The following is a 27,147-nucleotide window of genomic DNA, read 5'->3' as shown; positions in this document are numbered from 1 at the left end:
GGGAAGAATTAAGGTAGAAGCAGAAAATAATTAGGTAGAAAATAGATTACATAGTGGATTTGATACCTAAATCTAGGAGATGACCAGTAAAGCATGATTTCAGAATTTTTACCACCCAAAGATTAAGGTTTAGGACTGAGTCGTGGAGATCTGAATGACCATGAACAAACTGTGCTCACAGGCATGTCGAGCCTTTGCTCAGGTTGGTTTCTCTTTAAGGCATGGCCTCTTCCTGTTTCTTCAGTTATTCAGATAATTATGATTTTTCAAATTACTGCTAGGGTTTTTACCTTTTAGGTGAAGCTCTCATGACTCTTCCAGGCTTCACTTATCTTTCCCCTCTCTGAAATTCTACAGCATTTATACTAGACTCATGCAGACTTCTTTATCATGATACTCGTGGGACTCAGTTCTCCAACTAGATTTTAAGCTCCTTAAGGAGAATGACTTTGTAAAATGTAACCAGAGCATGGAGGACAGAGCAGGCTCAATAAACACTTGTTGAATGAGTCCTTGATTTCTGTACATTTTGGGTGGGAAGCTATAGGATTTTAAGATGTTTCTCTAAAAGAAGATAATCTTTCATAAAAACTTCTTTAAGGTACTTAATTTGCTTTCTTTGTTCTCAGAAGTCAAACTCGGATCTTTCCCTCAAAGCAGCACCCCACTGGCGACTTTCCCAATCTATTGTTCGAGAAGGGGGAAGATAAGGGAGGCTCAATAGGATGCACTTAAGTGTGCCAGTGGGACAGGACTTTGGATATTTCATAGTCTTCTATAGTCACAGAGCTCAACAAAGTTTACCCTTTGTCTAAGAATCTTTCAGCTCTTGGATTGAAAAATATCTTTCCTATAAAACTTCATGGAATTTCTGCTCCTGGCAGGGGCAACAGTTATTAATTGAGAATGTTGAAAACTTACGGGAAGTGAACTTGGCCCACTAGATAGGGCGTCCGCCTACCACATGGGAGGTCCGCGGTTCAAACCCCGGGCCTCCTTGACCCGTGGTGAGCTGGCCCACATGCAGAGTTGATGCGCGCAAGGAGTGCCAGGAGTGCCATGCTACGCAGGGGTGTCCCCTGCGTAGGGGAGCCCCACGCGCAAGGAATGCGCCCTGTAAAGAGAACCACCCAGCGCAAAAGAAAGTGCAGCCTGCCCAAGAATGGTGCCGCAAACATGGAGAGCTGACACAACAAGATGATGCAACAAAAAGAAACACAGATTCCCGGTGCCGCTGATAAGGATAGAAGCTGTCACAGAAGAACACACAGCGAATGGACACAGAGAGCAGACAAATGCGGGGAGGGGGGGCAGAAATAAATAAATCTTTTTTTAAAAAAGAAAACTTATGATACACTTGTCCAAATGGGCACCAAATAAAGCAAGAAAAGTCAAGTCTCAACTACATCTTTTTAAATTATTTTGGTTCCAGGAGAAGGACTGGGCAGGCTTTGACTGGCACTGACGAGAATCACCCTTTACTCAGACCCAGGGGATGATTTTTGATCTAAAAACCTTGTCTGCCAAACCAGCTGCCCAAGAAACAAATGTAAGTCCAAGACCTTATGTCATATCCTGGATGACCACACAATCCATCTGCGTCTCTATTTTGCCCAGGGAGGCTTCACTCTTTAATTTGAGCTTCTGTGTTGGCCCTGGTTAGGGATTAGAGTTTTATGTTTGAATATGGGTCCCTGTCCCTGAATGAATTTGGCAATCTTGTCTGTCCCTGTCAATCACCTGGGTTTGGTTGGGTGACTACACGTGAACTCCTAGAGCTATATCTTATCTTAAAAGAGCCCTTTTTATAATAGTCTCTGAAGGGAGGCACCAACTCTCTGGGAAGAGTCTCCAATCACTTCAATAGTTTTGACTAAGCTTCCGCATAACAACAGTTAACATTTATTGAGAACTTACTAACTGCCAGGCCCCCTGCTAAAGCACTTTACACATATTTCCCGTAATGTTCACAATACTGCTAAGAGATGAAAATGATTACCATCCCAATTTTTACTGATTAGGAAAATGAGGCACAAAGGTTGAAAAATTTGGCCAAGGTAAAACAACTAGTAAATAGCAAAACTGATCTCCTGATTTTCCCCCTCCTTCCCCAAATCTTCTCTGCCTGTAGTCCGCCTCCCATCAGCTGATGGCACCTTCATCCTATCGGCTACTTAGGTCAAAAACCTGGGACCATCCTTGATTTCTCTCCTCTTCGGAAGCCCCATATCCAATGCTCTGGGAAATCTGTGAGCTCTCCCTTCAACATATACCCGACGTGGTCCAATTCCTTCATCTTCATTGCTCTCTCCTGCAAGCCACCGTCATCTTTTGCCCAAAATACTGCCTTAACGTTCCTAGCTGGACTCGCTTCTTCTAGCCTTGTCTCTCCAGGGGCTGTTCCAGCAGCCATAGTGAGCCTTCAAATGAAAGTCAGATCACATCACTCCTCTGCTGAAAAGCCGAAGTCCTCACAAGACCCCGCTCCTTCCATCCTCCCTTAACTCACTGCCGACTGCTCTCCTCACTAACTCTCCTCCGTGAGTGTCTGCCTTGCAGTTCTTCCTTGCACACCCCGGGTGTCTGGGGCCGCAGTGTCTCAGCACCAGGACTCTCTGTTTGGAATGGCTTCCCCCACTGGCCTCATGGATAACTTCCTCACTCTTCAAGTCTCTCCACCATCGCCACGTTCCTCAATGGATCCCTTACTCCATTTAAAATCTGAACCTGCTCACCCAAGTATTCTCAAACTCCCTGACTCTGCTCTATTTTTCCTATAGCATGTATTACTTTTTAACAAAGTACATTTCTATTGTTTACTGAGCGTGACGCTCCCCCCCACCCCCACCCCTCCACACACATACACGACAGGGATTTTGTCTGTCATGTTCTCTGTTGTATCCAAAGCAGCCGCAGCCTGGAATATTGCACATGATCAACGAATATGTGCTAAATAAATGAATGAATGGACTTGGATCTCACATCTCAAGGTAGTTATAATTTTGCTGTAGACATACAGTGTTCTTAAATGAAGAGGCAGACAATGCAGAAGATGTTATAAGCTGGCGTTGAGCAAGTCAAAGGTACAGAAAACTCACTCAGATGAGGAAGATAAAAGTAAGGGAGTCTGTGCTCTTCCCTCCCTCTCCCCCCAGAGTTTTTATCCCCTGGAGACACTGGGAGCGGGTGGGAAGGTCAGGATGAATGGGTGAGGGAGTGTCTCAGATCACAGCAACGGTTCAAAACGCAATAAATATTGGAGCAGTTAAACAAAAACAAAAACAAAAACAAAAAAAAAAGGAAAAGGGTCTGGAGTCAGGAAGATGCTTTTCTGGAAAGGGACTTTTCTGGAAGGTCTTCTAATTTTATGCTACACTGGTAAAGGAAGCTTTCTTTTTGACTTTGAGGTTCAGGATTTATATCTGTAGCCCTGTATGTGCCTGGTTAGGCCTCAGATATCTCCCCTTCCTGCTTCCTCTGCCCTTGCGTCCTCAAGGGCAGTGTCTGCTTCTCTGTGGTGTGGTCAGACTTAATGAGAAATACACATCCAAATGGCTGGATCACTCAAAGGCTGGGAGGAACCTGAAATGGAGTTATTAGATTTGGGGTATTTTAATCATTTCCTGTAGGTTGGCAGGTTACAAGAAAGTCAATTTCCAAAAGCACCAGGCAGGGAATACTTGAAGGAATTTCACTGCTTTTCTGCAGATGTTTCTAAATTAGGTGGTGTCCTACTCATGTCTCCAGACTTGAGGGTCAAGTGGGTGCCCAAGACACAGACATTTCACAGGGGTGACACTTTTCTGGGACAAACCCTAGTATCCTGCTTGGTCAGGTCAAGCTTTTTCATCATCTGTTCCCATTGCACTGGCTTCCCCTGATTTCAAGGAAAATAATTTGTTCCCAACATAGATCGAAAAGTGTGTGTGTGTGGAGGGGGATTGGGACTGGGAGGAGGATCATAGTCCATCACAAGATGCGGCCTTCTGCTCATTTTGATCTTATCTGTGATGGTGTGAAGGACACAACCCCAATGACTGAAGGGATCTGTTAACATGTCTTCCAAAGGTTGGCCGGGAAGTGACCAGAGTATCTGCTGAAGCGGACCATCAGGTCAAACACATTAGACTCTAGAATGATCTAATGGAAAAAGTGCATCAGCTTACAAAAATGGAACATCCAGACAGATTACCCTGGAAAGGCCTAACTGCTAAGGGTTGTGATCTGTCCAGAGCTAACTTAGCCCTGGCTGGCCTCTCATGGGCTGGGCTCTGAGAATCTGACAATGAGCAACTACACAGGCTGGCAGCTCAGGAGAACCTTTCAGGGAGGCTTGAAACCAACGAGGCTGGATCCCACTCTAGAGATTTGGTTCAACCGGTCTAGCATGAGGCTGGGCATCAATGTTTTTAAAAAGCTCTCCTGGTGGTTTTCTATGTAACCAGAATTGAAAACTTCCTGGCATGAAGAATCCAGAGCAGGGGCACCTGAGGAGTTAATGGAGAAGACACACACCCACTCCTGCCTCACAATCCATGTGGCACAGGGGTCATTTTTCCTCTTATCTCCTGCTTCATCAGGATTTTCTACCAGATTATTTCCACAGTCATATAAATAAGCTGAAGTTTATCCAACTTAAGTAAAGATCCTTTTTAGACTCCACATCTTCTCTAGCTACTGCTCATTTTCCTAGCTTCCCTTTGTAGGAAAACTCCTTGAAAAGGTGCCTGCAATACATGCTGTCCAATTCTTTTCTTTCCATTCTCTCTTAACCCACGTCAACCAGGAGTGCACAGAATCTGGCTCCATCTAACCATCTGGTCATGCCAATGCATCCAGGCCTCACCCTCAGTAAGAGAACTGGGCAAGCTGGAAAAGCCCAACACGGCATCCCTGATCGACTCTGGGGTGGGGGGCAGCCCTCCCCCAATCCAGTCCATTGCTGGTCCAGGAATGCCAGGACAAAAGCTGAGCAAACACAACACCAGACTGGAAAGTTCTCCAGGGACACCCTGGGAGGAGAAGGCTGGTGCTTAAAAAAATGTTGTTGATGATGACGATGAATAGGCCCTCGGGAAAGGGAAAGGTTATGACTTACACAGTGTATGGTGGTGATGATGACAGAACTGGAGATGAAAGAGAGGCCGTCATTCATGCTGACCTGGAGGGCGGCTTTCCTGCAATGACAACAAGCCAACCGGAGATCCTCAGTGTGGAGTGCAACCAGCAAGGCCAAGAGCCCGAGACGGAGGCCCTGCAGCGCTGTGTGCCTGAGCACCTTGGCCCTGGGGTCCCTTTCCCAGGGAGGCCTCATTCCCTCATCTGTGAAACAGGAGGGCTGGTTTCTATGGGCCATCCTTCTCTAACATTCTAGAGGGATGCCAGGACAGTGCTTTCGGACCATCCTGTGCTGCAGGGAACTGCATCCAATGAGCAAAGCCTGCTTCCATTTAACTCACTTGTCACACTGGAGTAGGATAAAGTATTCCTTAAAAATGGTCCAATTCACTGGCAATAAACAGGAAACTGTAAAGTTGATGGTCTACTGCTGTTACCAGGCCTCTCGGGGAGCTGATGGCAAACTCACAGAGAGGCACAATAGCAGATGACTTAATTTGTCTCTACCTCTTTCCATCTTTAGGAGACTCACTGAAATGTGAGTTTACATTATGCTCGCCTTTGCAGCCGGGGACTGGTTTAAAGAATCTGTCGTATCACAGGCTGACGTTAGGCACCCAGAGTTGGAGGTTTTATAGTCTGAATAAATGATTGAAAGCAGAATTCAGGCTTACAAGCTTACCATTTTTTCTTTAATTTAGTGGCCATTTTATTTTCAGCCTGTTACAGACAGGTTTACAGAGGCTTGTGTATGTTCTCTGCACAAACATTGCCTCTCTGTTTCTTTTCTTGCTAATTCTTCTGTTGCACATTTTGATCACATCTCACTAGCACTTATAACTGCTCTACTTTGAGAGTTTCCTCATAAAAATTAGTTAAGGGTGAACATCCAATACTCTGCAGAAGTGTAGAGGAAGGAGCACAGAGCTTGGCATCAAAGGGTCTGAGTTCAGGGTGTTGGGTTGCTGTGTACCAATCAGCTGTGGAACCACTTTCTGCATCCCGTTCCCTTATCTGTAAGGAGGGGATGACCATCATCTAGCAGGGCGATTATGACCACAGGGCGAGGTAGCAGGCATGAGAGCGCTTTGGGAAGTGTGGGAGCTTTCTGCACATGTAGATGAGCTGAAGCCAGACACCCCTTGGTTTGAGCCCAGGCTCTGCCATTTACCGCTGTGTGGCTTACTTAAATTCTCTCAGCCACAGTTTCCATGTCTATAAAACTGGGATAACCTGAGTATCTGGTGGGAAGCCTGGAGGATACAGTGAGACAGTTTTTGTAAAATGCTTGCCCTGCTGCCTGGCTCACTCACTGTAAGCACCAGCATTATCATCGTGAGAGGATGGGAGTGGATCTAGAAAGGACGACTGTGGGCTGAACTCAAAATCATGACCTGATAATGGAGAAAGCTATGTCCCTTTCCCTTGGTATCCTCCACCTCCTCTTTCCCCCTAGCTGTGAGGTTCAGTTGCTGGTAAAAACTTACATGCCAACTTCTTTTAAGACAGGCGCTGGACACAGTAAATAAGTATCTTCCACAGTGAAGGGCTTCTCGTCTACAAAAAAAGGAGATTATGGGATTAAGAGGAGCAAGAAAAATTTATAATGTTAAATACAGGGACTACTAGAGACCATCAACCAAATCCAGGGAGATGCTAGAAAAAAACACACAACTTCTTAAATAAAAACTGAGCTGTAAAATCCATCCATTTGCAGTGAATTCAAGATCTCCTGCCTGAAGTCTAGTCCACTGACTCTGCTGAGTCAACCAGTGGGCAAACAGATCCTGAGCTCTTAAGACAGACCAGGGATAAGTGAGGGGAAACAGGAAAATGCAGTACTGGTTCTCAAGTAGGTTCTTGTCTAAGTCCAGTTTTAGAGAGAACCTATAACCATGTAAAACGTTCACTCGAAGTGGGCTAAGCCAAAGTATCCTTGGGATTCAGAAGACAGCAATCCCTTTAGGTGGGGTACATGTTGAGGTCCCCAGGGGCACAGAACCTGAGCTGGCCTGGGTAGAGAGAGGGGCAAGAGGCATCCCTGGAAGAGGACTGGCACGAGCAGAGATGGGGGGTCAGCAAACAAAAGATATGCTACAGGGTAGGATATAAGTAGGACTTGAAAAGATTGTACAGAAAGAAGTTTGACCCAAGTTCTCTGAGTTGGACTGATAATTTGGACATCATTCCATAAGCCCTGAAAAAAATTTTGGAGGTTTTTGAAGAAACACTGGAATGATGATTTTGGAAGTTTTAGCAGATATTGCTGTGAAAGATGGACGAGGGTCGGGCAGGGACTCTGGAGGTGGGGGAGTGCTTGCACTTATTCTAATGGACTACTGGGAAAAAGGCTAAGAAGCTTTAATCTCAGGCACTTTAAGACCTTCCTTGTGTCCCAGATGCTGGGGCCGGGGGGTGGGGGGGTGGGGGGTGCTGAACATTGACCACCTTCAGTATACAACAGTCCCTCCTTCATGACTCAACATTTATTAGGTAGCTGCTTTGTGCAAGTCTGGATAGGACTTGTCTGTAACATGAACATGGATTAGATTTGACCTTTTAATTAAGCTGTGAACACAAATACCTATACGAGAAGATAGAAAGTGATACATGTATCATTGAAGATGATTTTCTGCTATTGGCCTTTGTTTTGAAACTGAGATCTCTAATGACATTTGCAATTCCTACCTCAGAATCCAGCGGGTACTAAATGCCTGCCTAAACTGATCTTAGGAAGCCTCATGTCCTACACGCCTGGGATTAGGAGTTGGAGGGCACATCTCAATGCCAAGCACTGTGTTCCCCTTTGGGAGGAGGAGGAAGAGGACGGTCCATTACACTCTCCCCTGTTGTCTAGGGAAATCACGTGGTGAAAAGTTAGGAGGTTATTCCAAGTCATGCATTCATTCATTCATTCACTCATTGAACAAATGTTTACTGAAGGCTGATTATGTCCTAGACACATAGGTTTTGAATGGAAAAGCAGAGTTCTGATGTCAAGATTTTATAGGAGCTCCAGGGGAGATGGTTATTACACACATTCATTTAAATTAAAAAACATATTCCTTGAATGGCTCCCATGTGCCAAGCACTGTGCTAGGCCTTGCAAGAAAGAAAGCAGACGAAGCCCTGTGCCCGAGGAGGTGACATGCCAGAAATAAACAATTTATTACTTGATTAAAATAGTGAAGAGCACAAAGAAGGAGAAGGAGGGCCCACCCACCTCTGGGAGGCCAGGCAAGGCTACCTGAGCCAAAACCTGAAGGTCAGGTGATGAGAAGATGAGGTGGGAAAGGAAGCAGTAATGCCCAGATCCTGGGGCAGAAAGGGACCCAGATCTTTTTTCCCCTCTATTCCTTTCTTTTTTAAAAAATTGAGATAAATCTCATATAATATAAAAACCACCATTTGAAAGTGTACAATTCAGTAGCATTTAGTAAATTCGCACTAAAAGTAAAATCACCACTATCTCTATCTATTCCAAAATATTTTCATCACCTCAAAGGGAAATCCCTACTCCTATTGCCCTTTTCCTCTGGCCCTTGCAATCAATAATCTGCTTTCTGTCTCTAAGGATTGGCCTGGACATTTCATATAAATGGAATCATATACCATATGACCTTTCATGTTTAGCTTCTTTCACTCAGCATAATATTTTCAAGGTTCATTCACATGTTAGTATGCATTGGAAGTTCATTTCTTTTTACAGCTCAATAATATTTCATTGTACAAATGTACCACATTTTGTTTATCCATTCATCTGCAGATGGGCATTTGGGTTAGCTATTGTAAGCAGAGTTTCTATAAACAATCATGTTCAAATGTTCAAGTATCAGAGTACCTGCTTTCATTTCTTTCAGATATATACCTAGGAGGGAATTGCTGGGTCATAAGGTAATTCTTTTTTTTTGAGGAGGTACCTGGGATTGAACCCAGGATCTCATATATAGGAAACAAGCACTCAACTACTGAGCTACACTGGCTCTCCTATATGTAATTCTATCCTTAATATTTGAGGAACCACCATACTGATTTCCACAGCAGTAGCTTTGTTTTATATTCCCACCAGCAACGGATGAAGGTTCCAATTTCTTAGCCTAGATCTTACGAGAGCTAAAAGAAGGCTGATGAGTGTTGATTTTAAGTGAGACAAAATGGCTCAAAACGAGGCTAGAAAATTTAGCAGGGCCAAATGACCAAGACCTTGTAGGGCATTTTGGGATTTTTCCTAAAAGCAATAGGGAGCTATTAGAGGTTTTCCTCATCTTTAGAGATGGCTGTAGGCAGATTACAGAAATAGCAGGAATGGTGGCATCTGTTGTAAACTCATGAGGCTTATGATGAAACTGGTGGATCACTTAGTACCTGAATTAGGCATTATTATTTTTGAGATATTTTTCCATCTATGGTGATAATGATAGCCAGACTCACCAGGATATGCTGTGTAGAGGAATTGCTAAGTGATTCATATGCATCACAAAATCAAATTTAACATTCCAGCAATGCTCCAGAGAAGGATGTCTTTACCTTTTTAAAAATCTATCTATCTAATCTATCTATCCATCCATCCATCCATCCATCCATCTATCTTAGTGAAGTTGTAGGTTTACAGAATAATCATGCATAAAATACAGGAATACCATATACTATTCCATTGTTAGCACTTTGCATTGGCATGGTACACTTCTTACAATTGATGAAAGTACATTTTTATAATTGTACTATTAACTCTAGCTCATGGTTTAATTTAGGATTTACTGTTAGTGTTGTGCAGTTCCATGGATTTTTAAAAAACTTTTATTCTAGTAACATACATACAACCTAAAATTTATCTTTTAACCACATTTGAACATTTAAGTCAGTGATATTAATTATATTCACAATGTTGTGCTATCATCACTACCATCCATACCAAAACGTTTCCATCATCCCAAACAGAAATTCTATATATTTAAAGCCTTAACTCCTTATTCCCTCTCCCCAGTCCATCCTCTGGTAACCTTTTTCATATTGGTAAGATCATACAGTATTTGTTCTTTTGTGTCTGGCTTATTTCAAGCAAAATGATGTCTTTAAGGTTTATTTGTGTTGTGGCATGTATCAGAACTTCATTCCTTTTTACAGTTGAATAATATTCCACTGTATATTTATACCACATTTTGCTAATCCATTTGTCAGTCGATGGACACTTGGATGGCTTCCATCATTTGGAAATTGCAAATAGTGCTACTATGAATATTGGTGTGCAAATACCTGTGTGAGTGCCTGCTTTCAATTCTTTTGGGTATTTACCTGGTAGTGGAATTGCCAGGTCATATTCTATACTTAAATTTCAGAGGAATTATCAAATTACTTCCACAGCCACTGTACCATTTTACATTTACACCAGCAATGAATGATTTTTTTTTTTTTTTAATAGTTAATGGTATCTCATTGTGGTTTTAATTTTCATTTCTCTAATGGCTAATGATGTTGAGTATCTTTTCATGTGCTTTTTGGTCATCTGTATATCTTCCTTGGAGAAATGTCTATTCAAGTCTTTTGACCATTTTAAATTGGGTTGTTTGTCTTTTTATTGTTGAGTTGAATGATTTCTTTATATATTCTGGATATTAAACATGATAAAGTCCTTTGAGGCACAACAGTTTTTGATTTTGATGAGGTCCAATTTATCTATCTTTTCTTTGGTTGCTTGTGCTTTGGGTGTAAAGTCTAAGAAACTATTGCCTAATGCAGGGTCCTGAGGATGCTTCCCTACATTTCCTTACAGGAGTTTTATAATTCCTACTCTTATATTTAGGCCATTGATTAATTTTGAGTTGGTTTTTGTATATGCTGTGAGGAAGGGGTCCATTTTCATTCTTCTGTAAAAGAAGATGCAGTTTTTCCAGCACCATTTGTTGAAGAAACTATTCTTCCCCAATTGAGGTCATTGCCCTTATAAAAATAAAAACTCAGTTGACCAAAAGTGAGGTTGATTTCTGAGTTTTCGATCTGATTCCAGTAGTTGATATGTGTCTTGGTGCCAGTACCATGGTGAAATAAAAAAGACTATAAGAGGATACTATGAACAAATTAGATAACCTGTATAAAATGGACAAATTCCTAGAAACACACACTACCTACACTGACTCAAAAAGAAATAAAAGATCTCAACAAACCCATAAGTAAAGAGATTGAATCAAGGAATCAAAAACCTCCAGCAAAGAAAAGCCCAGGACCAGATGGCTTCAGAGGGAATTTTAGCAAACATTCCAAGAAGAATTAATGCCAATCCTACTCAAACTCTTCCAAAAAACTGAAGAGGAGGGAACACTCCCTAATTCATTTTAAGAAGCCAAAATCATCCTCATACCAAAGCCAGATAAAGATACCACAAGAAAAAAAAATTACAGACCAATATCTTTTATGAATACTTTTATCCATTAGGCTATGCCACCATTTTTTATAAGAGCTCTGTTACCTTCTCACAATAACCTTGTCGGCCAGTAAAGGCAGGGATAAGTAGGTTCATTTATCAGATGCAAAAACAGAGGTTCAGGGAGGTTAAAGTGACCCATGCTTGCACAGCACGCCAGGGGCAGAGGCAGAACTAGAACTGAATTCTTCTCCAATGCTCTTTTCCTCGCCAAAGAGACTCTCCATTCCGGAAAGGTTTGCATTAGAGAATCAACCAAACTTGGGACAGGCGTGGCTGCGTAGAACCTATATTTATTTTCTCTTGGTTGTGGCTTATCCTGCTGCACATGCACTAGCAATACCTGGGAGTGCAGATCCCTGCCCACAGAGGCAGCCCACAGGGCCACGGGGCAGCCACAGAGAGCCTTGTGACTCCAGCTTGCATTCTGCGGGAAGAGCTGGGTCGGGCCGAGGAAGCACCCAAGGCAGCATGCTGCGGCTGGCCACGCTGGGGAGACTCCAGGGATGGCCCATGTCCTGTGGAGGCACCACAGTCCCGGCCGTGGCTCTGAAAATCTCTCTTCTTCCTCCACCCCAACTGGAAAGGAGCGAGAAGGCTACGTCGGCCTAGGGCTAGTAGACATTTCTCGCTTTCCCCTGCCTTTCATCTTCCTTTCCTGCTTGTGAATCCAAATATTTCTGGAGCAAAGCAGAGGAGAACCTCACTGGGAGGATTGATGAGATTTTGCCGAAGCAGTGGGACGGCCGTAGCCCCTCCTTCCCTCTGAGAGTCTATCGGCCTCCCAGGCCTGTGGGCCATGCTCTACGGGGCTGGCATTTTCTGCTCTAAGACGGGTTGTTTGGTTTGGAGCCCGTTTTCACTTTACCACAAAAATGAGTGACTTTTTTTTTCCCTCTCACTAAACAAAAGAGGGCCATTTGGTTTCCATAACTCGGGTCATCTGACTCTTTCCTGGAATGTCCACTTGGGGAGCAGGGCACGCAGCCTTCCCCCTCTGCTCCTCGGCTGGGCCCCGTTTGGAGAGGGGGCCATGCCAGCCTCCTGCGACCTCAGCCACGGCCAGCCATGTTGTGACGTTGAGGAGGCCACAGTCCACTCTGAGGACAACCGAGGCCCCTGCTCCTCTGCCTGCCGACTGGCCACCACTGCTCTTTAGCCCAGAGTGGCAAGGGAAGTGGAGACCAGAAGCCGGGACCAGCTGTCTCAGCTGTTGTTTGCAAACTGGGAGAAAATTAGGGAGGGGTGGGAGTTTGAAACCAGAAGTTAAGAGGAATTTTTAGATGCTTTGTAAATATAAATCTCTTTGTCTATTACCAAAGATATTTCAAAAATCAGTGCATAACCATGACATGGGTTAACCTAAAGCATTTGTCTACAGGAGTCTGATCATTGAATAGAAGCTTGATTTGAATGAGGATTTGGCGATCAATGAGTGTCATTACATGGAGCTACCAACCAAACACCCCAGACTTGAGAGCTGGGGTCCCTGAAGCTGAGTACAAAGGGTATAGAAGGGGGCTGGGTAGGCTTCAGAGTCAAAAAGATCCAGGTTCAAATCCCAGGCCTTTCTCTAACTAGTGTGTGAATGGGGTGATACTGATATCATTGCATAGGGCTGTTGTGATGATTAAATCAGAGTGTACGAAAGTACAAAGCCTGTTGTGTGTCCTCTATGAAGCATTCAGGAGATGTCATACCTCATTATTACATGGGCATCCACACCTTTAAAATAAGATTACATGAATGTATGGTTTAAAATCAGGCACTGAAGATTTAAAAAATTTAAATGCGTGATTTTTAAATTATGTTGTTCTACCAGATTATCATTTTGGATATCAGAAATTCCTAGGAAAATGAAAAACTTTAGTGAATGTGTGCGTGTATATATTTGTATTATATACACACACACACACACACACATACTTACAGACTTTAACATATAACTTTATACTCATGGTCTCACATTTGGTCCTTCCAGAACCCTCTGAGATACTATTATTATTATTTACAATTTGGGAAACTGAACCCTGCTAGGTCACTCAATTGAATCAGTGCAGAATCACCTGTCAAAAGCTGGATTCAAACCCAGGTTTGTTGCCAAGGTCAACCCAGCTAGTTTAAAGTTAGAGCCTGAAATTTATCAGGAGCTTGGGCCCTTACACCACTTTGGAGGTAGATGGTGATGACCCAGAAAGGGGTAGGCTGGACAACAGCAGGAGGCATGCTTTCCTGGAGAAGGGACGGGGTGCAGGGTTTTACGATCGGGTTCAAGTTGTTTAAGGGACCCTGATCTACTGCTACAGACTCACGCTCCAGAAGCATACACTTAAACCTGTACATCCCCAGGTTTTGACCTTGGATCAACGTAATCCTTCCTGACCTGGTGAGGAAGGAAATTCCCAGAATTCTTCCCTCCAGTTGGTGACTTTCTAACGGATTTGGGACAAAACCAGGATTAAAATTCATTAGCCAATTCAAACATCCATCAGAGTGATGCCTTTTATTGGGCTGATCAAATAATTCAAATATTTTCCAAGTCTTGGCAAACTTTTCTTGATATAAATATTTATTTCTAGACAAAGGGAAAAGAAAAATAACCCCTAGGCTTATCTGGAGGAACTTGCTGAAAGTCTCCAAAAGCTGATGTAAGCCCCAGAGCAGGGTTTACATTCCTGCTGTGACATCTGCATTAGATAGTGGGAAAACAGTCGAGCTGGAGGACAGAATGAGCTCACCCTGCTTTCTCCCAATCTCCCCTCAGTGTAGGGAGCATTTTCATGGCATCACAGAGCCAAGTGTAACTAACCATGGAGCAGCAAATTACCAGCTGGTTTCAGAATGTGTCTCCAAATGAAGGGAGACCAGACAGGCTAGAGTTAAGCTATTTCCACCTTCTCACTGCCTCCAAAATAACTAGCTTTTTAAAAAGTTTTAATATATTGTATAAAAATCTGAAATAAAATGATATTGAACAGGGTTCCCACTTGATGAAAATCAAAGCATCCAGGTTGAGCTTTCTGAGCCCCAGCTGGGAGGAGGTGACCAGTTGCCCCAATGGGGCTGTCTTTGGTGATAATTCACATAGCTGGGGGTCTTACTGCAAAGCTCAATGGGACCCATGGCTGACAGCAGGAAGGAAGCAACTCATATTTATTAAGCATCTACTGTGTCTCAGGTCCTGGGCTGGAAAGTTTTCACAAATGAGATATCAAGCCTAAGGATTCTTTTTAAACTACATCAGAGAACAAAGCAGATAATTTGAAAACGGAGAGAGTGGATTTGATTTGGAAAGGCTGAACAGTGGTTGTGAGGTCAGCAGAATGAGAAACAAGAGTCAGAACGGAATGGGAAGAGATGATAGTGGAGTGCAAGTGGGCGGGGCCAAGTTGGGAAAAACCCTCAGAAGGTAACGTGCCCACTCCAAGGTCCTCTCGTGCCCAGCTGAGGCCAGAGGGGTGTCTTTAAAGTGACAGAACCAAGCCAGCCCACCATTCTTTTTCTTAGACGCAGCCCACACCCACCTACTCCTTCCCTAGCCCCAACTAGCTGGATTGCTGCTGAGTGTCCATGGAACCCCTCACTGGGTAGTTACCACGAGATCTGGGGATGAACTTGGCCGCCACATTCCAGGCGAGTTCTTGGGTTTCTACCTAACTATACCACCAGTTCCTGTAATTGACCCTGGGACCACAAGGAGTCCAGGATTGTTCTCTGGGCAGGTTGAAGTAGGATGGAGAACAATGAGCACATTAAGAGACTGCGCTCCTTGTCCAATCATAGCTTCTCTGCTCACGGGCTAGGATTTTTAACCCTACCCATAACCCAAAGTTCTCACCTGTATGATGGGAAGAATGTTCATTTCATTGGTGGCTGTACATTTTAATGAGAAAATATAAATGCTTAGCACATTATGTGGCATATAATAAGCACTCAACAAATGTTAACTGTAATTACTAACATAGTGAAATGCTGGGCTCATTGAGACACTGTAAAGCATGCAGCATGTACATGCATGCAAACGGAGTGAGCCCTACAACTTATCTACTAGGTTGTATCAGGGTAATATGGTATAGCTTGACAAGGTCTATCCAAATGGTATTTATTTTTTAAAGATTTATTTTTTATTTCTCTCCCCTCCCCCCTCAGTTTTCTGCTCTCTGTGTCCAATCGCTGTGTGTTCTTCTTTGACTGCTTTATCCTTGTCAGCAGCACCAGGAATCTGTGTTTCTTTTTGTTGCGTGATCTTGTTGTGCCAGCTCTCTGTGTGTGTGGTGCCATTCTTGGACAGGCTGCATTTTCTTTTGCGCTGGGCAGCTCTCCTTACGGCGCACACTCTTTGTGTGTGGGGGTCCCCTATGCGGGGGACACCCCTGCGTGGCACGGCACTCCTTGCGCGCATCAGCACTGCGCATGGGCCAGCTGCACACGGGTCAAGGGGGCCTGGGGTTTGAACCATGGACCTCCCATGTGGTAGGCGGACGCCCTAACCACTGGGCCAAGTCTGCTTCCCCCAAATGGTATTTGTGGGTTTGCTTATAGGGCAGTGGTTTTTCACTGGGGTGATTTTGCACCCCAGAGGACAGCTGACAATATCTGGAGACCATTTTGGTTGTCACAACTGGGGTGGTTCTACCTGGTCTCTAGTGGATATAACAAGGGATGCTGCTAAACATTCTACAACGCACAGGACAGCCCCCTACAGCAAAGAATTATCTGGCCCAAGATGTCAATGCCCAGGCTGGAAACCCTGCTGTAACTCTATCATGTATGGCTTTATAACTTTCTTTGGCCCATTGCAGAGGGTACAGACAGTACTAGGTAGTGCACTATCTGTACATTGGTGGAATGTCCAGGAAAGTTCAGAAGTGTTAGGACATGATGGATAGAAGAGACAGAGGGGGTAACAGCTGGATGGACACTGGAAGACAAGTCCTGGTTGGAGAAGGAAAGAGAGTGTTTCTTGATAAATTTCTCCATGAAGGCTTAGATGGCCCAGTTCTCGTGGTAGGTGGTAGAGTACCTGTGTCATTCTTCTGCTTGGTAGAGCAGAAGTGGGACATATATTGCTACTGAGGCTCTGAGATGATATGGATGGGAAAACTGTAGGGTCAGACAACCTTACGTATAAATATGAATAGAGGACTCAGAGCCAAGGGCTGTCTTGGAAGGAAATGAAGTATGTTCTTGAAGATCAAGATTACAACATGATCCCAAAAGGAGAGGAAGCAAAAGGTAGGGTCCATGAGTCTTTTCCCAGAGAAGCACAGGGCTAGAATCCAGCAGCCCTCCTAGGTTCTGGGTTGCTTTTTTTTTGATATTCCTGAGTCTCCCAGCAGATAGTGGCCTCTGTAGCTCTGGACATGGCTTTTCGAACTGGTCATCAGCACAGATAGTCTGACTTCTCAGGACATAAATTATTTTCCACCCATATTTATTGTGATTTTTATTAATTACAGAAGTAATACAGTTTAGTGCAAAAAGCCTGGGGAAAACAGAGAAGTGTATAATAAAGAAATAAAAACCTTTGGTAATCCTGCCTCCCAGTGATAAACATTGTTAGTGCTTTGGGGTATATTCTTTCAGAATATTTTGGGATAAATTTGAATATATATTACTTTTAATAGAATTGGGTTCATACTACATGTAATGTGATATTGGGTATTCATCTCTGTTCAAAATTCATGGGGGTAGTTTAGACATTGTAAGAAAACCAAACCAAGGTAATGAAGGTCAGTGCTCTTGTAAAATATCCTCTCCTCTCAATAAATCTCCACCAAAAAAAAACTTGACTGTTGATGTTTGTAAAACTTACAAAGTATCTTCCAAGTACAGAATCCGCCTTTAAAATTTTTGTAATCCCGAGATCAGAATAAGTGCTGCATTTAAGACAGCCGCACTTTGCAAAGCATAAATGTATTTTCTAAAGCTTTTTTTTACTTGGTGGAGGATAACTTAGGATATCTGGGCACAAGGTATGTGAGTCCTAACACGCAAACTCCTGCAGCTGTGAACAATTAGGTCTGGAAGGATTTTACCCTTGACACTGGGATGGAGGGGTGAGTCTACACAAATGGCTAAAGCCTTTTGTGCAACCGTGGCCTTGGGTTATGGCAGACACTGCCTGTTCTTAAAGGACATACACACAGCAGCTGGAGGAGATGTGGGGAGGAGACCCTGGGCACACATAGTTGAGCTTCAGTGGATGGCCACTATGCTGCCAAGGGTGCAGCTGAGTTGCATGGAGGAGGGACATCTACCAGTAGCACTCTTCTTCTCCCCTTGTCTCAGCAGTACCCAACTTACCTTCTAAATGAAAACTCGACAAGTATTTAAAGAATGTCAGTTCAAAGGGCCACAAGGTGACCAGCCTGACTAGGACTTGCATAAGTGTGATTCCTCCCTGTGTTAACTATATACCCTTCTGTCATCCTACTGAAATGACCAATTGGGAACACAAGATGGGTCAAGCTTTCTAATCCATTGTATCAGCCTGTGTCTTTTGATTTGGGAATTCAAGTCATTAACATTCAATGTTATAACTCTTCATCCATTTTGACCTTTGGCTTTCAGTTGTCATATCATATTATAGTCTATTTTTTTTATCCTTTCTAATATTCATTTCTACACTCTTCTCCAAGTCTCCCGCCTTTCTTTTTTCCTTTCAGGCTGCAGCACTTCCTTCAGTATTTACTATTACGTGAGGAAGGATTCATTTTCTGGTCACTGCACAGGAAAGTCCTGCCATCTGGTGCAGAAGTAAAGGTGCAAACTTACCTACTCAGGATTGGGGTGAGGGCAGGTTTCAGGGATGTGCACGATCAGAGTTCACCCCTATCACCCCTCTAAGGATGTGCCGGAGTCCCTGTTGTGCTTACAACTTTCACTGGAGCAAGGTGCAGCATGCTTAGTAGAGCAGGGTCAATGTCAAGTTTGACTATGCCATGGATCACTTTGGACTATGCCTACCAGCTCCCAGAAGAAGCTCTTTTGCCCCCAAATGAAAATCATCACCTAGTCATCTCTGGTGGCTTTTCATTCCCACTCCTGCCCAAACCACCTAGAGTATTAATTAGGTCTTTCATCAGACCAAATGAAACTGCAGTACATTTCAACTTTTTTTGTATATTTTTGTCTGGGCTGAAACACTACAACATGCACTACACTAGGACATTAGCTATAGGAGACCACTTGAAAAACTACTGGGCAAAATCAAAGTTCCCTTGGAGGGCCAGGAAAAGGGGAAAATACCACCAGATACAGCAAAAATTCCTGAAGTTGAAGATAAAGGGGCCACTTGGGGAACCAGAAGAGATGACTTACCAGTTATCACACTTAGCTACATACACTAGCTCCTTAAAACCTGGGTCTCTTGCTTCCCTGGCTCAGGGAAGTCTTGATTCTCTTACTAACTGCTTTGCGACCTTGGGTAAGTGGTTAAATCTCTCTGAGCTGAGGTTTCCTCTGCTGCAATGCATTCAAATCAGTGTCTCTAATCAGGTGCACATGGGGACAGTGTAGAGAAGGGGTTAAAAGCCTTTGGAGTCAAAATCTCCCCCCCTGACCATCTGGGTGCCCTTGAGCACTTCATCTCTCAGAGTTCTGATTGCAAAATGGGTGCGGTAGATTGAATTATGTACCCTTTCAAAAGTCATGTTTTGAATCCTCACTTGCATTCCTCTGGCTGTGAACTTACTTGTATGCAGGACCTTTTAAAGTTGTTATTAGTTAAGGTAGGGCCCAGGGAATCAGGAGGGGCTTTAAACCTATTATTGCAGGCCTTATAAAGAGAGGAAAGTGGAAGCCAGAAGTCAGAGAAGAGTAGACATCAGGAGAAGAGATGGCCACATGACAGGAGGCAGAGGTACAAGCCAAGGGACCCCAAGGACGGCAGCCAGCAAGCACCAGAAAGTTACCGACTCCAGAAGAAAGCGCAGCCCCCCGGACCTTGATGCTGGCCTTCTAGCCTTCCAAGTCGGGAGGTAATAAATGCATGTAGTTTAGGCCAGCCATTAGGTGCTCTTTGTCATAGCAGCCTGGCAAAAGAAGATCATGGGGCTACAAAAAATTCTTCCCTTGCTGGACTGTTGCAAGGATGAAATGAAGTAATGCTGGCCAATCGAAGGAACGCCGGTGGGCTCTTAGCACAGCGTGCAGCACAGAGTCGGCAGCCACTGTCATCTGGATGAGGCTGCCTGGTGACTATAATGTGCATCCCAATGGCAGCCATGAGAACAGGTGTTCCTGTACAGCTTTTTGTTTTGAGTTTCATGAAGTGACATTTCAGCAAGTACATTTGACCCAGGCATGCACCACTGAACAGTGAGAAGTTCAAATGGCACTTCCCTCTGCTCGCCTCCCTGAACCCATCTGCCACGATAGGTACATTGTAACGGTCTCCTTGGGGGTGCCCACAGCAGTCCTGGGGGCCAGAGGTTTTCTAAGACGGAGTGGGATAATTGGACAGAGTTTTAAGAACAAGCACACTGGGACTCTTACATCTGGGTGAGTGCTGTCTCACTCCTCCTGGGGAGCTGAGACCCTCTTTCCAACTCTTCCCATAGAACTGCCTTCACGACTAACTCTCAGTTGGAGAAAAGATCTTCAATGGGGGTGTCATCCAATCCTTCCAGTGTGTACTGTATTTTTGCAACCGACAAAAAAATAAGCCAGAGCCATGTCTGGTTTATAAAATTTTGCGTCAAAAAATAGTGTGCCAATAAAACCATGAAACTCATCTCTCTCATGGCTTCTAAACTGAATTTTAGTGAGTTTGCTTAAAATCAGTTTCTTTTGTTTACAGTCATACCTCATATGTCTCCAGGCAACACCAGGAGAGTCAAGCATGTTTTTCATTACTGCCTTGGGAGAACGACCATTTTCTATATACCGTGCATCAAAATGGATCATTTCTTTAGCTCATACCCCAGCATCTCCTTGTTATTAGCATTTTAAGCTCCCCACAAATGGATTTCCAATTGAAAGTGGATCCTTTCTTGGCACAATACACTGAAAACTGGAGTAGGAAAAAGTGCAGCCAGAATAAATAAAGATTATATGAAGATTTCCAAGTTATTTTCTGGGCCAGGATTGAGTTCAGCCTAGCGATTGGAGAATCAACCAAATGCTAAACTTAGGATTATGTGCAAGGCCTAAATAATTACCAAGAATTTTAAAATTAAATTTTATATAACTTTTTTTTCTTATTACATAAGGGACACACACATGTTGCCTTCAGAGAATTTAAAAAAACACAGATCAACAGAAAGAAGAAAATGAACATCAGTAGTGGTCCCGTTCAGAGGCTACTAGTGTTAACATTTTGATGTATATTCTTCAAGTCTCTCTCTTTGCATGTAAATGTGTGTGTATAAAATAAAATAGCATTGAGGTACAATTTTATCTGTTTTAGAACTTATTTTTAATACATGATGCTATAACATTAACTTTGTTCTACTCTTCCCCACTATTTCCCATTTTTCTTCTACCATATTATTTAATTATTTAATGGTGAAACATAATTTATGTAACAGATTCTCTATTGTTAAACATTTATGTTGTTACCAGTTAGGCTAGGTCTCTTGCTTTTTGTTTTTTTTTTGTAGGGTAATTTTTTCTTTTCATTTTCTCTTGCTATCATAAGCAATGTATGATAAACATCTTTGTAGCTAAGTCTTTGTAAACATTTCCAATAATTTCCTTTTCAATGAAGTAGAAATTTTAGGTCAAAAAGGTATAAAAGCAGTTGAAACATTTTAAGAATTACCTTCCAAAAGATTATAATGATGTTTTACCAATTATGAATGAAAACACTTGTTCCTCTACAAGTGGGCATTGGATTTTGGGCATTGGATTTTGTTAATCTTTGCCAATTTGATAAATTCAATTTGCATCTCTTTGGTTACATTGAGCATTTCTCTATATGCTTATTGACCATCATTTCTCTTGTAAATTTCCTTTTTATATCTTTTACCCAACTGATAAAGTGCTCCCCTTCTTTAATGATTTTAAGAGCTGTTTCTACATTAAGGTTATTGATCCTTTGTTTTGCTATACACCTTATAAACAATTTCACCAGTTTTATGTGTCCCTCCCACCTTTTTTAATAAGAGGAATCTTTAAAAGTACTCAACCTGTCAAATTTTTCTTTTATGGTACTTTCCTTCAGTATTGTGCTTAAAAAGTATTCTTCCCCACTAGAAGATCATTTAAATATTTTATTTTCTTTCCTTTTTTACAGCTTTTATAGCTTCATGTTCACATATAAACTTTCAGTTCATCTGGAATTTGTTTAGATGTAAGGTGTGAGATAAAATCTAATATTGTTTTTCCAACTGGTTATCCAGTTGTCTCAACACCATTTATGAATAATCCAATTTTCCCCACTGATTTAAAAGGTCACGTTATTATACACTGTATATGTGTTTGGCTCTGTTTATGGACTTTCTTTTTCCCATTTCAGTGTTCGGTTTGCCCGCTGTGGCTCTAGTCATACATTGTTTCAATTATGCAATTTTTTTGGTAATACATCTTAAAATCAGCTAGGGCAAGTTTCCACATTTTTCTTGGCTATTCTTTTATGTTTATTCTCCCATATAAACTTTAGACTCACTCTGTTAACTTAAAAAAATCCCATTAGAATTTTCATTGGGATGGTAGTAAATGTAAATATTAATTTGAAGAAAACCAGTTATCCAGTTGCCACTGTACTTAATGAGAGTGATAGTGATAATAATGAGTACCAGCAGCCAACAATGATTGACTGCCTACTGTGGACCAGGCTCTAAGTCCCATACACATTTAAACCTCAGGACAACCCCATGACACAGGTATTCTTATTGCCATCCCCATCTTACAGATAGAGAAACTGAGGCATGGAGGTGTTACTTGCCACAGTCACACAACTGGATATAACAGAGCTAGGATTATTTTCCTGGGTGGGCTGGCTCCAGAGGCTGTGCTATTCCACAAATCTCTACTGCTTCCATTTATTCATGCTTTCTTTATAACCCTCACAAAAAGTTGTAACTTGCTTCATATCATTCTTTACAAATTTGACTAAGTTATTTTTTACTAGATTTTATTTGCTTTTGCTACATTTTTCCTATGGTGTTTTCTAATTGGTTATTGCCAAACTCTGGCAGAGCTATGTAAGTGGGGTATTCCTTTCAGAATCATCGGCTTAATAACTGCTGTATTAGTCCAGTAATTCTGTAAACTCTCTTTACTTCTTCAGGAAGATATAACTGTCATTTTAAAACAACGGTGTTTGGGGCGGCGGACTTGGCCCAGTGGTTAGGGCGTCCGTCTACCACATGGCAGGTCCGCGGTTCAAACCCCGGGCCTCCTTGACCTGTGTGCAGCTGGCCCATGTGCAGCGCTGATGCGCGCAAGGAGGGCCTTGCCACACAGGGGTGTCCCCTGCGTAGGGGAGCCCCACGCACAAGGAGTGCGCCCCGTAAGGAGAGCCACCCAGCACGAAAGAAAGTGCAGAGCCTGCCCAGGAATGGTGCCTCCCGCGCTGCTGACAACAACAGAAGCGGACAAAGAAGATGCAGCAAAATAGACACAGAGAACAGACAACCAGGGGGGAGGGAGAGAAATAAATAAATAAATAAATAAATAAATCTGAAAAAACAAAACACAACGGTGTTTGGACTTCCTTTTCCTGTATTTATCTCTCATTTGTCTTTTTGCTTTAATGCAGTGCCTTTGGCATTATTCAATCTCATAGTCAATGGCTGTAGCCGTTTGATATTGTTTATGAATTCCAAAAATAGATACTGGACTGTGTTTATAAACTGGTCTGTTCCTCTGGGCATATTAGGTTATATTAGATTCACAGGTTTCACTTTTTATTAAATCAAATTTAGGGTTTTTATTTGACCAAGTCATCAGTGCATGTAGGGTTGAGTCCCCACTCCCTTGGTGGGGATAAAACTGATTCTCACACGTAAGTAAACACACACAAGAACACAGAGGAATAGAGATAGCTTTGTAGACACAGCAGAGGCCCCAGGAACAGAGATGAGCCTGACAGCCTACAGCTACAGCTGAGCCCGGAGAGAAACAAGCCCTGGGAGAGAGACAAGACTTATCCCAGCCTACAGCTGAGATCGGAAGAAGCTGGGATCACAGAGCCTTAAGAGGAAGAGGAAGGCTGAACCCTCACAGACATCGCCTGCCGTCTTGCTCAACACATGGTAAATTACTTTGGGTAAGAAAGTACCTTTTGTGGTACCTTGAGTTGGACGCTTTAGGGGCTGGTAACTGTAAGTTTCTACCTCAAATAAATACCCTTTATAAAAACCAACAGATTTCTTGTACTTTGCAACAGTACCCCTTTGGCTGACTAATATAATGGTCATATGTGACTATTTAAGTTTAAATTAATTAAAATAAATATAATTAAAAATTCAATGTCTCAGTTGCACTGGTTATATAAAGTGCTCAGTAGCCACATGGGGCTAGTAGCTACCATATTAGCTACCATTACAGAAAACTGCCATTATTACAGAAGGTTCTATTGAACTGTGCTACTAGAACTTTCAGATCAATGTCAAATAATAGTGATGAAATGCACTGTCCTGCTTTTCCTAACTTTAAAGTGAATACCTTTAATTAGTGACTTGCTATTAGAATGATGTCGAGGTTTGAATTCAAGAATCTATAGACATTCTTTATTATGTTAAAGAAGTCTTTCTAAAAATATCTTTTTAAAAATCTGTAATGGATGATGAATTTTCATATCTTCTTGACATTAGTAAGTTTTGCTATGTGAGAAGCAGATTCCCCCTCTTTCCTTAAAATTGTCTTAGCTATTCTTGGTCCTTTTAAAATACATTGCTATATTTGGTTTGTCAATATTTTCAGATGTTTATCATCAGTAAGCATGATCTCAAATATTGTCTTACAGAGTTCTTGTCCAGTTTTTATTAAAATCAAGATTATATCATGATCATATAGTGAATTAAAGAGGTTTTTCCCCTTTTCTTCTCCCTGGAGCAATATGCATCAGGCAGGGGGTGCCTGTCTCATAAAGTCTGGTAAGGCTTGGATGAAAAACAGGAGTCTGGTGCTTTGGTTGGAGGGGTGGGCCTTCCTCATAGCTTTCTTCTAATTCATGCATTTCATCTTTATCTGTGTCTAACTGCACCCCTTTGTCCATTCATTTATTTGTATTTTAATGACTAAACTTGCAATTCTAAAATTTCGACCAGGTTCTTTTGCAAACCTGCCTTTGCTATGTGGTCTTCCCCCAGGATCTGTTTGATCCCTTTAGCTGGGTTAGATATGTTTGTTTTGTAGTCTCTTTCAAATTGTTCTCTAATCTCTCCTTGCTTGTTCTCCAGTTTCTTTCATCCATCTCTAGATGGGTAGTTTGCTGCATCCCCTCTGCCAGGCCACAGGGGTCACGACGGCCACAGTCACCCTTTGGGGTTTCTCTATCACCCGAATGAGATAACACCCTACTTCCCACCTCTGGATTTTGCTTCTATGCCTGCTTCCAGGAGTCACTGCGCAGTTTTCCTAGCTCCCATTCGATGTGTGGTGGGCCCTTTGGAGTCTGATTTCTGCTCTTGCTTGCTGCCAGCAGTCTGTGGTGGTTGAATTAAGAACTCCAATAAACACATCTTACTCCACATTCCTGTGGGTGTGAACCCATTGTAAACAGGACCTTTTGAAGACGTTATTTTTAGTTAAAGTGTATCCAACTGAATCAGGGTGGGCATCAATCCGGATTACTGTAGGCCCTTTAAATAGAACCCAGAAGCCACAGATGCCTGGAAGGACAGGACATCACCATGTGACGGGAGGAGAAGTACAAGCCCAGGAACCCCAAGGATGGCTGGCAGCCAGCACCAGAAGGGTACGGACTTTTGGGAAAAAGCAAGCCTTGCCAGCTACTGGATTTTGGACTTCTCCTGGCCTCAAAACTGTGAGCCACTAAATTCCCACTGTTTAAGCCAACCATCGTGTCATATTTGTCATAGCAGCCTGGTAAACTAAGACTGGCCTCATGTCTTCTATCAGCATCATCCATCACAAGCCTGTAGACAGACCCCCAGGCCTGGGACCATCACTGCTTCGCTTCCTGCTTGGATTTTGCATTCCAGTTTTGTTTCCTTTACTTGAGGATTTCTCCTACTTTCCTTTGAGCAAGAGCACATGTTACAATTTTTAAAAATCATATTTTTTTAAAGGGAGGCCACCCATGCGAGCTTAATCTACTATCTTGACTCCAAATCCAGAAATTATTCTAGATTTCTAAAGAGCTGATTGGTTGATTTTTAAAGCAAAGGCAAGGAAAGGGGGAGAAAAGTTAAGTATTAGCCTATGGCTTTTATTTTCTGGTTATATTTATCTTCTAAGAATGCATATGGACAATCTCTACTTATGGGCATTAATATAATTGGCATTATATTTGTGTCTTAGTATGATAAAATTTAAAAAATATGTATACCTATTTAAAATGTGTAATATTTGTATCTGCCCTATATCTTTAATTTTTTAAATTAATGAGCTCATTCAAAGACTTGGAGACATTATTATTTTCCACTATAAACATGTTTTAAATTTATTTATGTTTAGCAGTTTTTCCTTTTCATAATTTTCTATCATATTATTTATTGTAGATTCTGAGGCCTGTAAAATGTTTGAGCTACCTGGAGCCTAAATGGCCTTAACTTCATTCTGTGTTGGGCTTTTAATAAGCCTTTTGTTGATATTAATTTTCTTAGTTTTTCAAAGCTGCTAAGACAAATACCACACAATGGGGTGGTTTAAACAATGGGAATTTATTGTCTCATGGTTTTTGGAGGCTACAAGGCTTGCTTCCTCCCAGAATCGGTAGCCGTTTGGGCTGGCCAGAATCCTTGGGTTCCTTGGTTTTCCTGTTATATGGTACTGTCCTCTCTTTCCCTTTTGGGCTCTACTGACTTCTGGTTGCTGGCTTCTGGCTCCTCACCAGGGCTTTTCCTTCCATGTCCAATTTCTTTTGCTTATAAGGACTTCAGCCAAATTGGACGAAGACTCACCCTAGTCTGAGCACACCTTAACTAATACCCTGAAAAGTCCTATTTACAAATGGGTTCCACCCACAGGACCAGGGGCTGGAAACTGAACATGCCTTTGGTGGGCGGCATGATTCAATCCCAAACATAAATAATGGCACTGTTTTCCTTTTGTTACAAGATGCAATGCAATATATTTTTTTAAACTAATACTTTTATTTATTTATTTATAAGATTTATTTATTTATTTCTCTCCCCTTCCCCTCCACCCTGGTTGTCTGTTCTCTGTGTCTATTTTGCTGCGTCTTCTTTGTCCGCTTCTGTTGTTGTCAGCGGCATGGGAATCTGTTTTTTTTTTTTTGCGTCATCTTATTGTGTCAGTTCTCCATGTGCGGCACCATTCCTGGGCAGGTTGCACTTCCTTTCGTGCTGGGTGGCTCTCCTTACGGGGCGCACTCCTTGGCATGGGGCTCCCCGACACGGGGGACACCCCTGGGTGGCAAGGCACTCCTTGAGTGCATCAGCACTGCACATGGGCCAACTGCACACGGGTCAAGGAAGCCCGGGGTTTGAACCGCGGACCTCCCATGTGGTAGA

The 27,147-nt window shown here is 42.6% G+C and overlaps 1 protein-coding gene across 1 annotated transcript in view; it reads right to left on the bottom strand.

Moving 5' to 3' along the window:
• Positions 1–27,147, bottom strand: part of ANTXR1 (ANTXR cell adhesion molecule 1) — a 253,844-nt gene that overhangs the window by 129,075 nt on the left and 97,622 nt on the right. The window contains exons 11-12 of the mRNA XM_004449198.3: positions 6,606–6,675; positions 5,099–5,177 (exon numbers count right to left, since the gene is read on the bottom strand). Of these exons, the coding sequence (XP_004449255.1) occupies positions 5,099–5,177; positions 6,606–6,675 (149 nt within the window). The remainder of the gene's footprint in view (positions 1–5,098; positions 5,178–6,605; positions 6,676–27,147) is intronic.

The sequence above is a fragment of the Dasypus novemcinctus genome, chromosome 17, assembly GCF_030445035.2.
Source record: "Dasypus novemcinctus isolate mDasNov1 chromosome 17, mDasNov1.1.hap2, whole genome shotgun sequence".
NCBI lineage: Eukaryota > Metazoa > Chordata > Mammalia > Cingulata > Dasypodidae > Dasypus > Dasypus novemcinctus.
The sequence above is the reverse complement of the archived record's forward strand: the minus strand, read 5'-3'. Positions and strand labels throughout refer to the sequence as shown.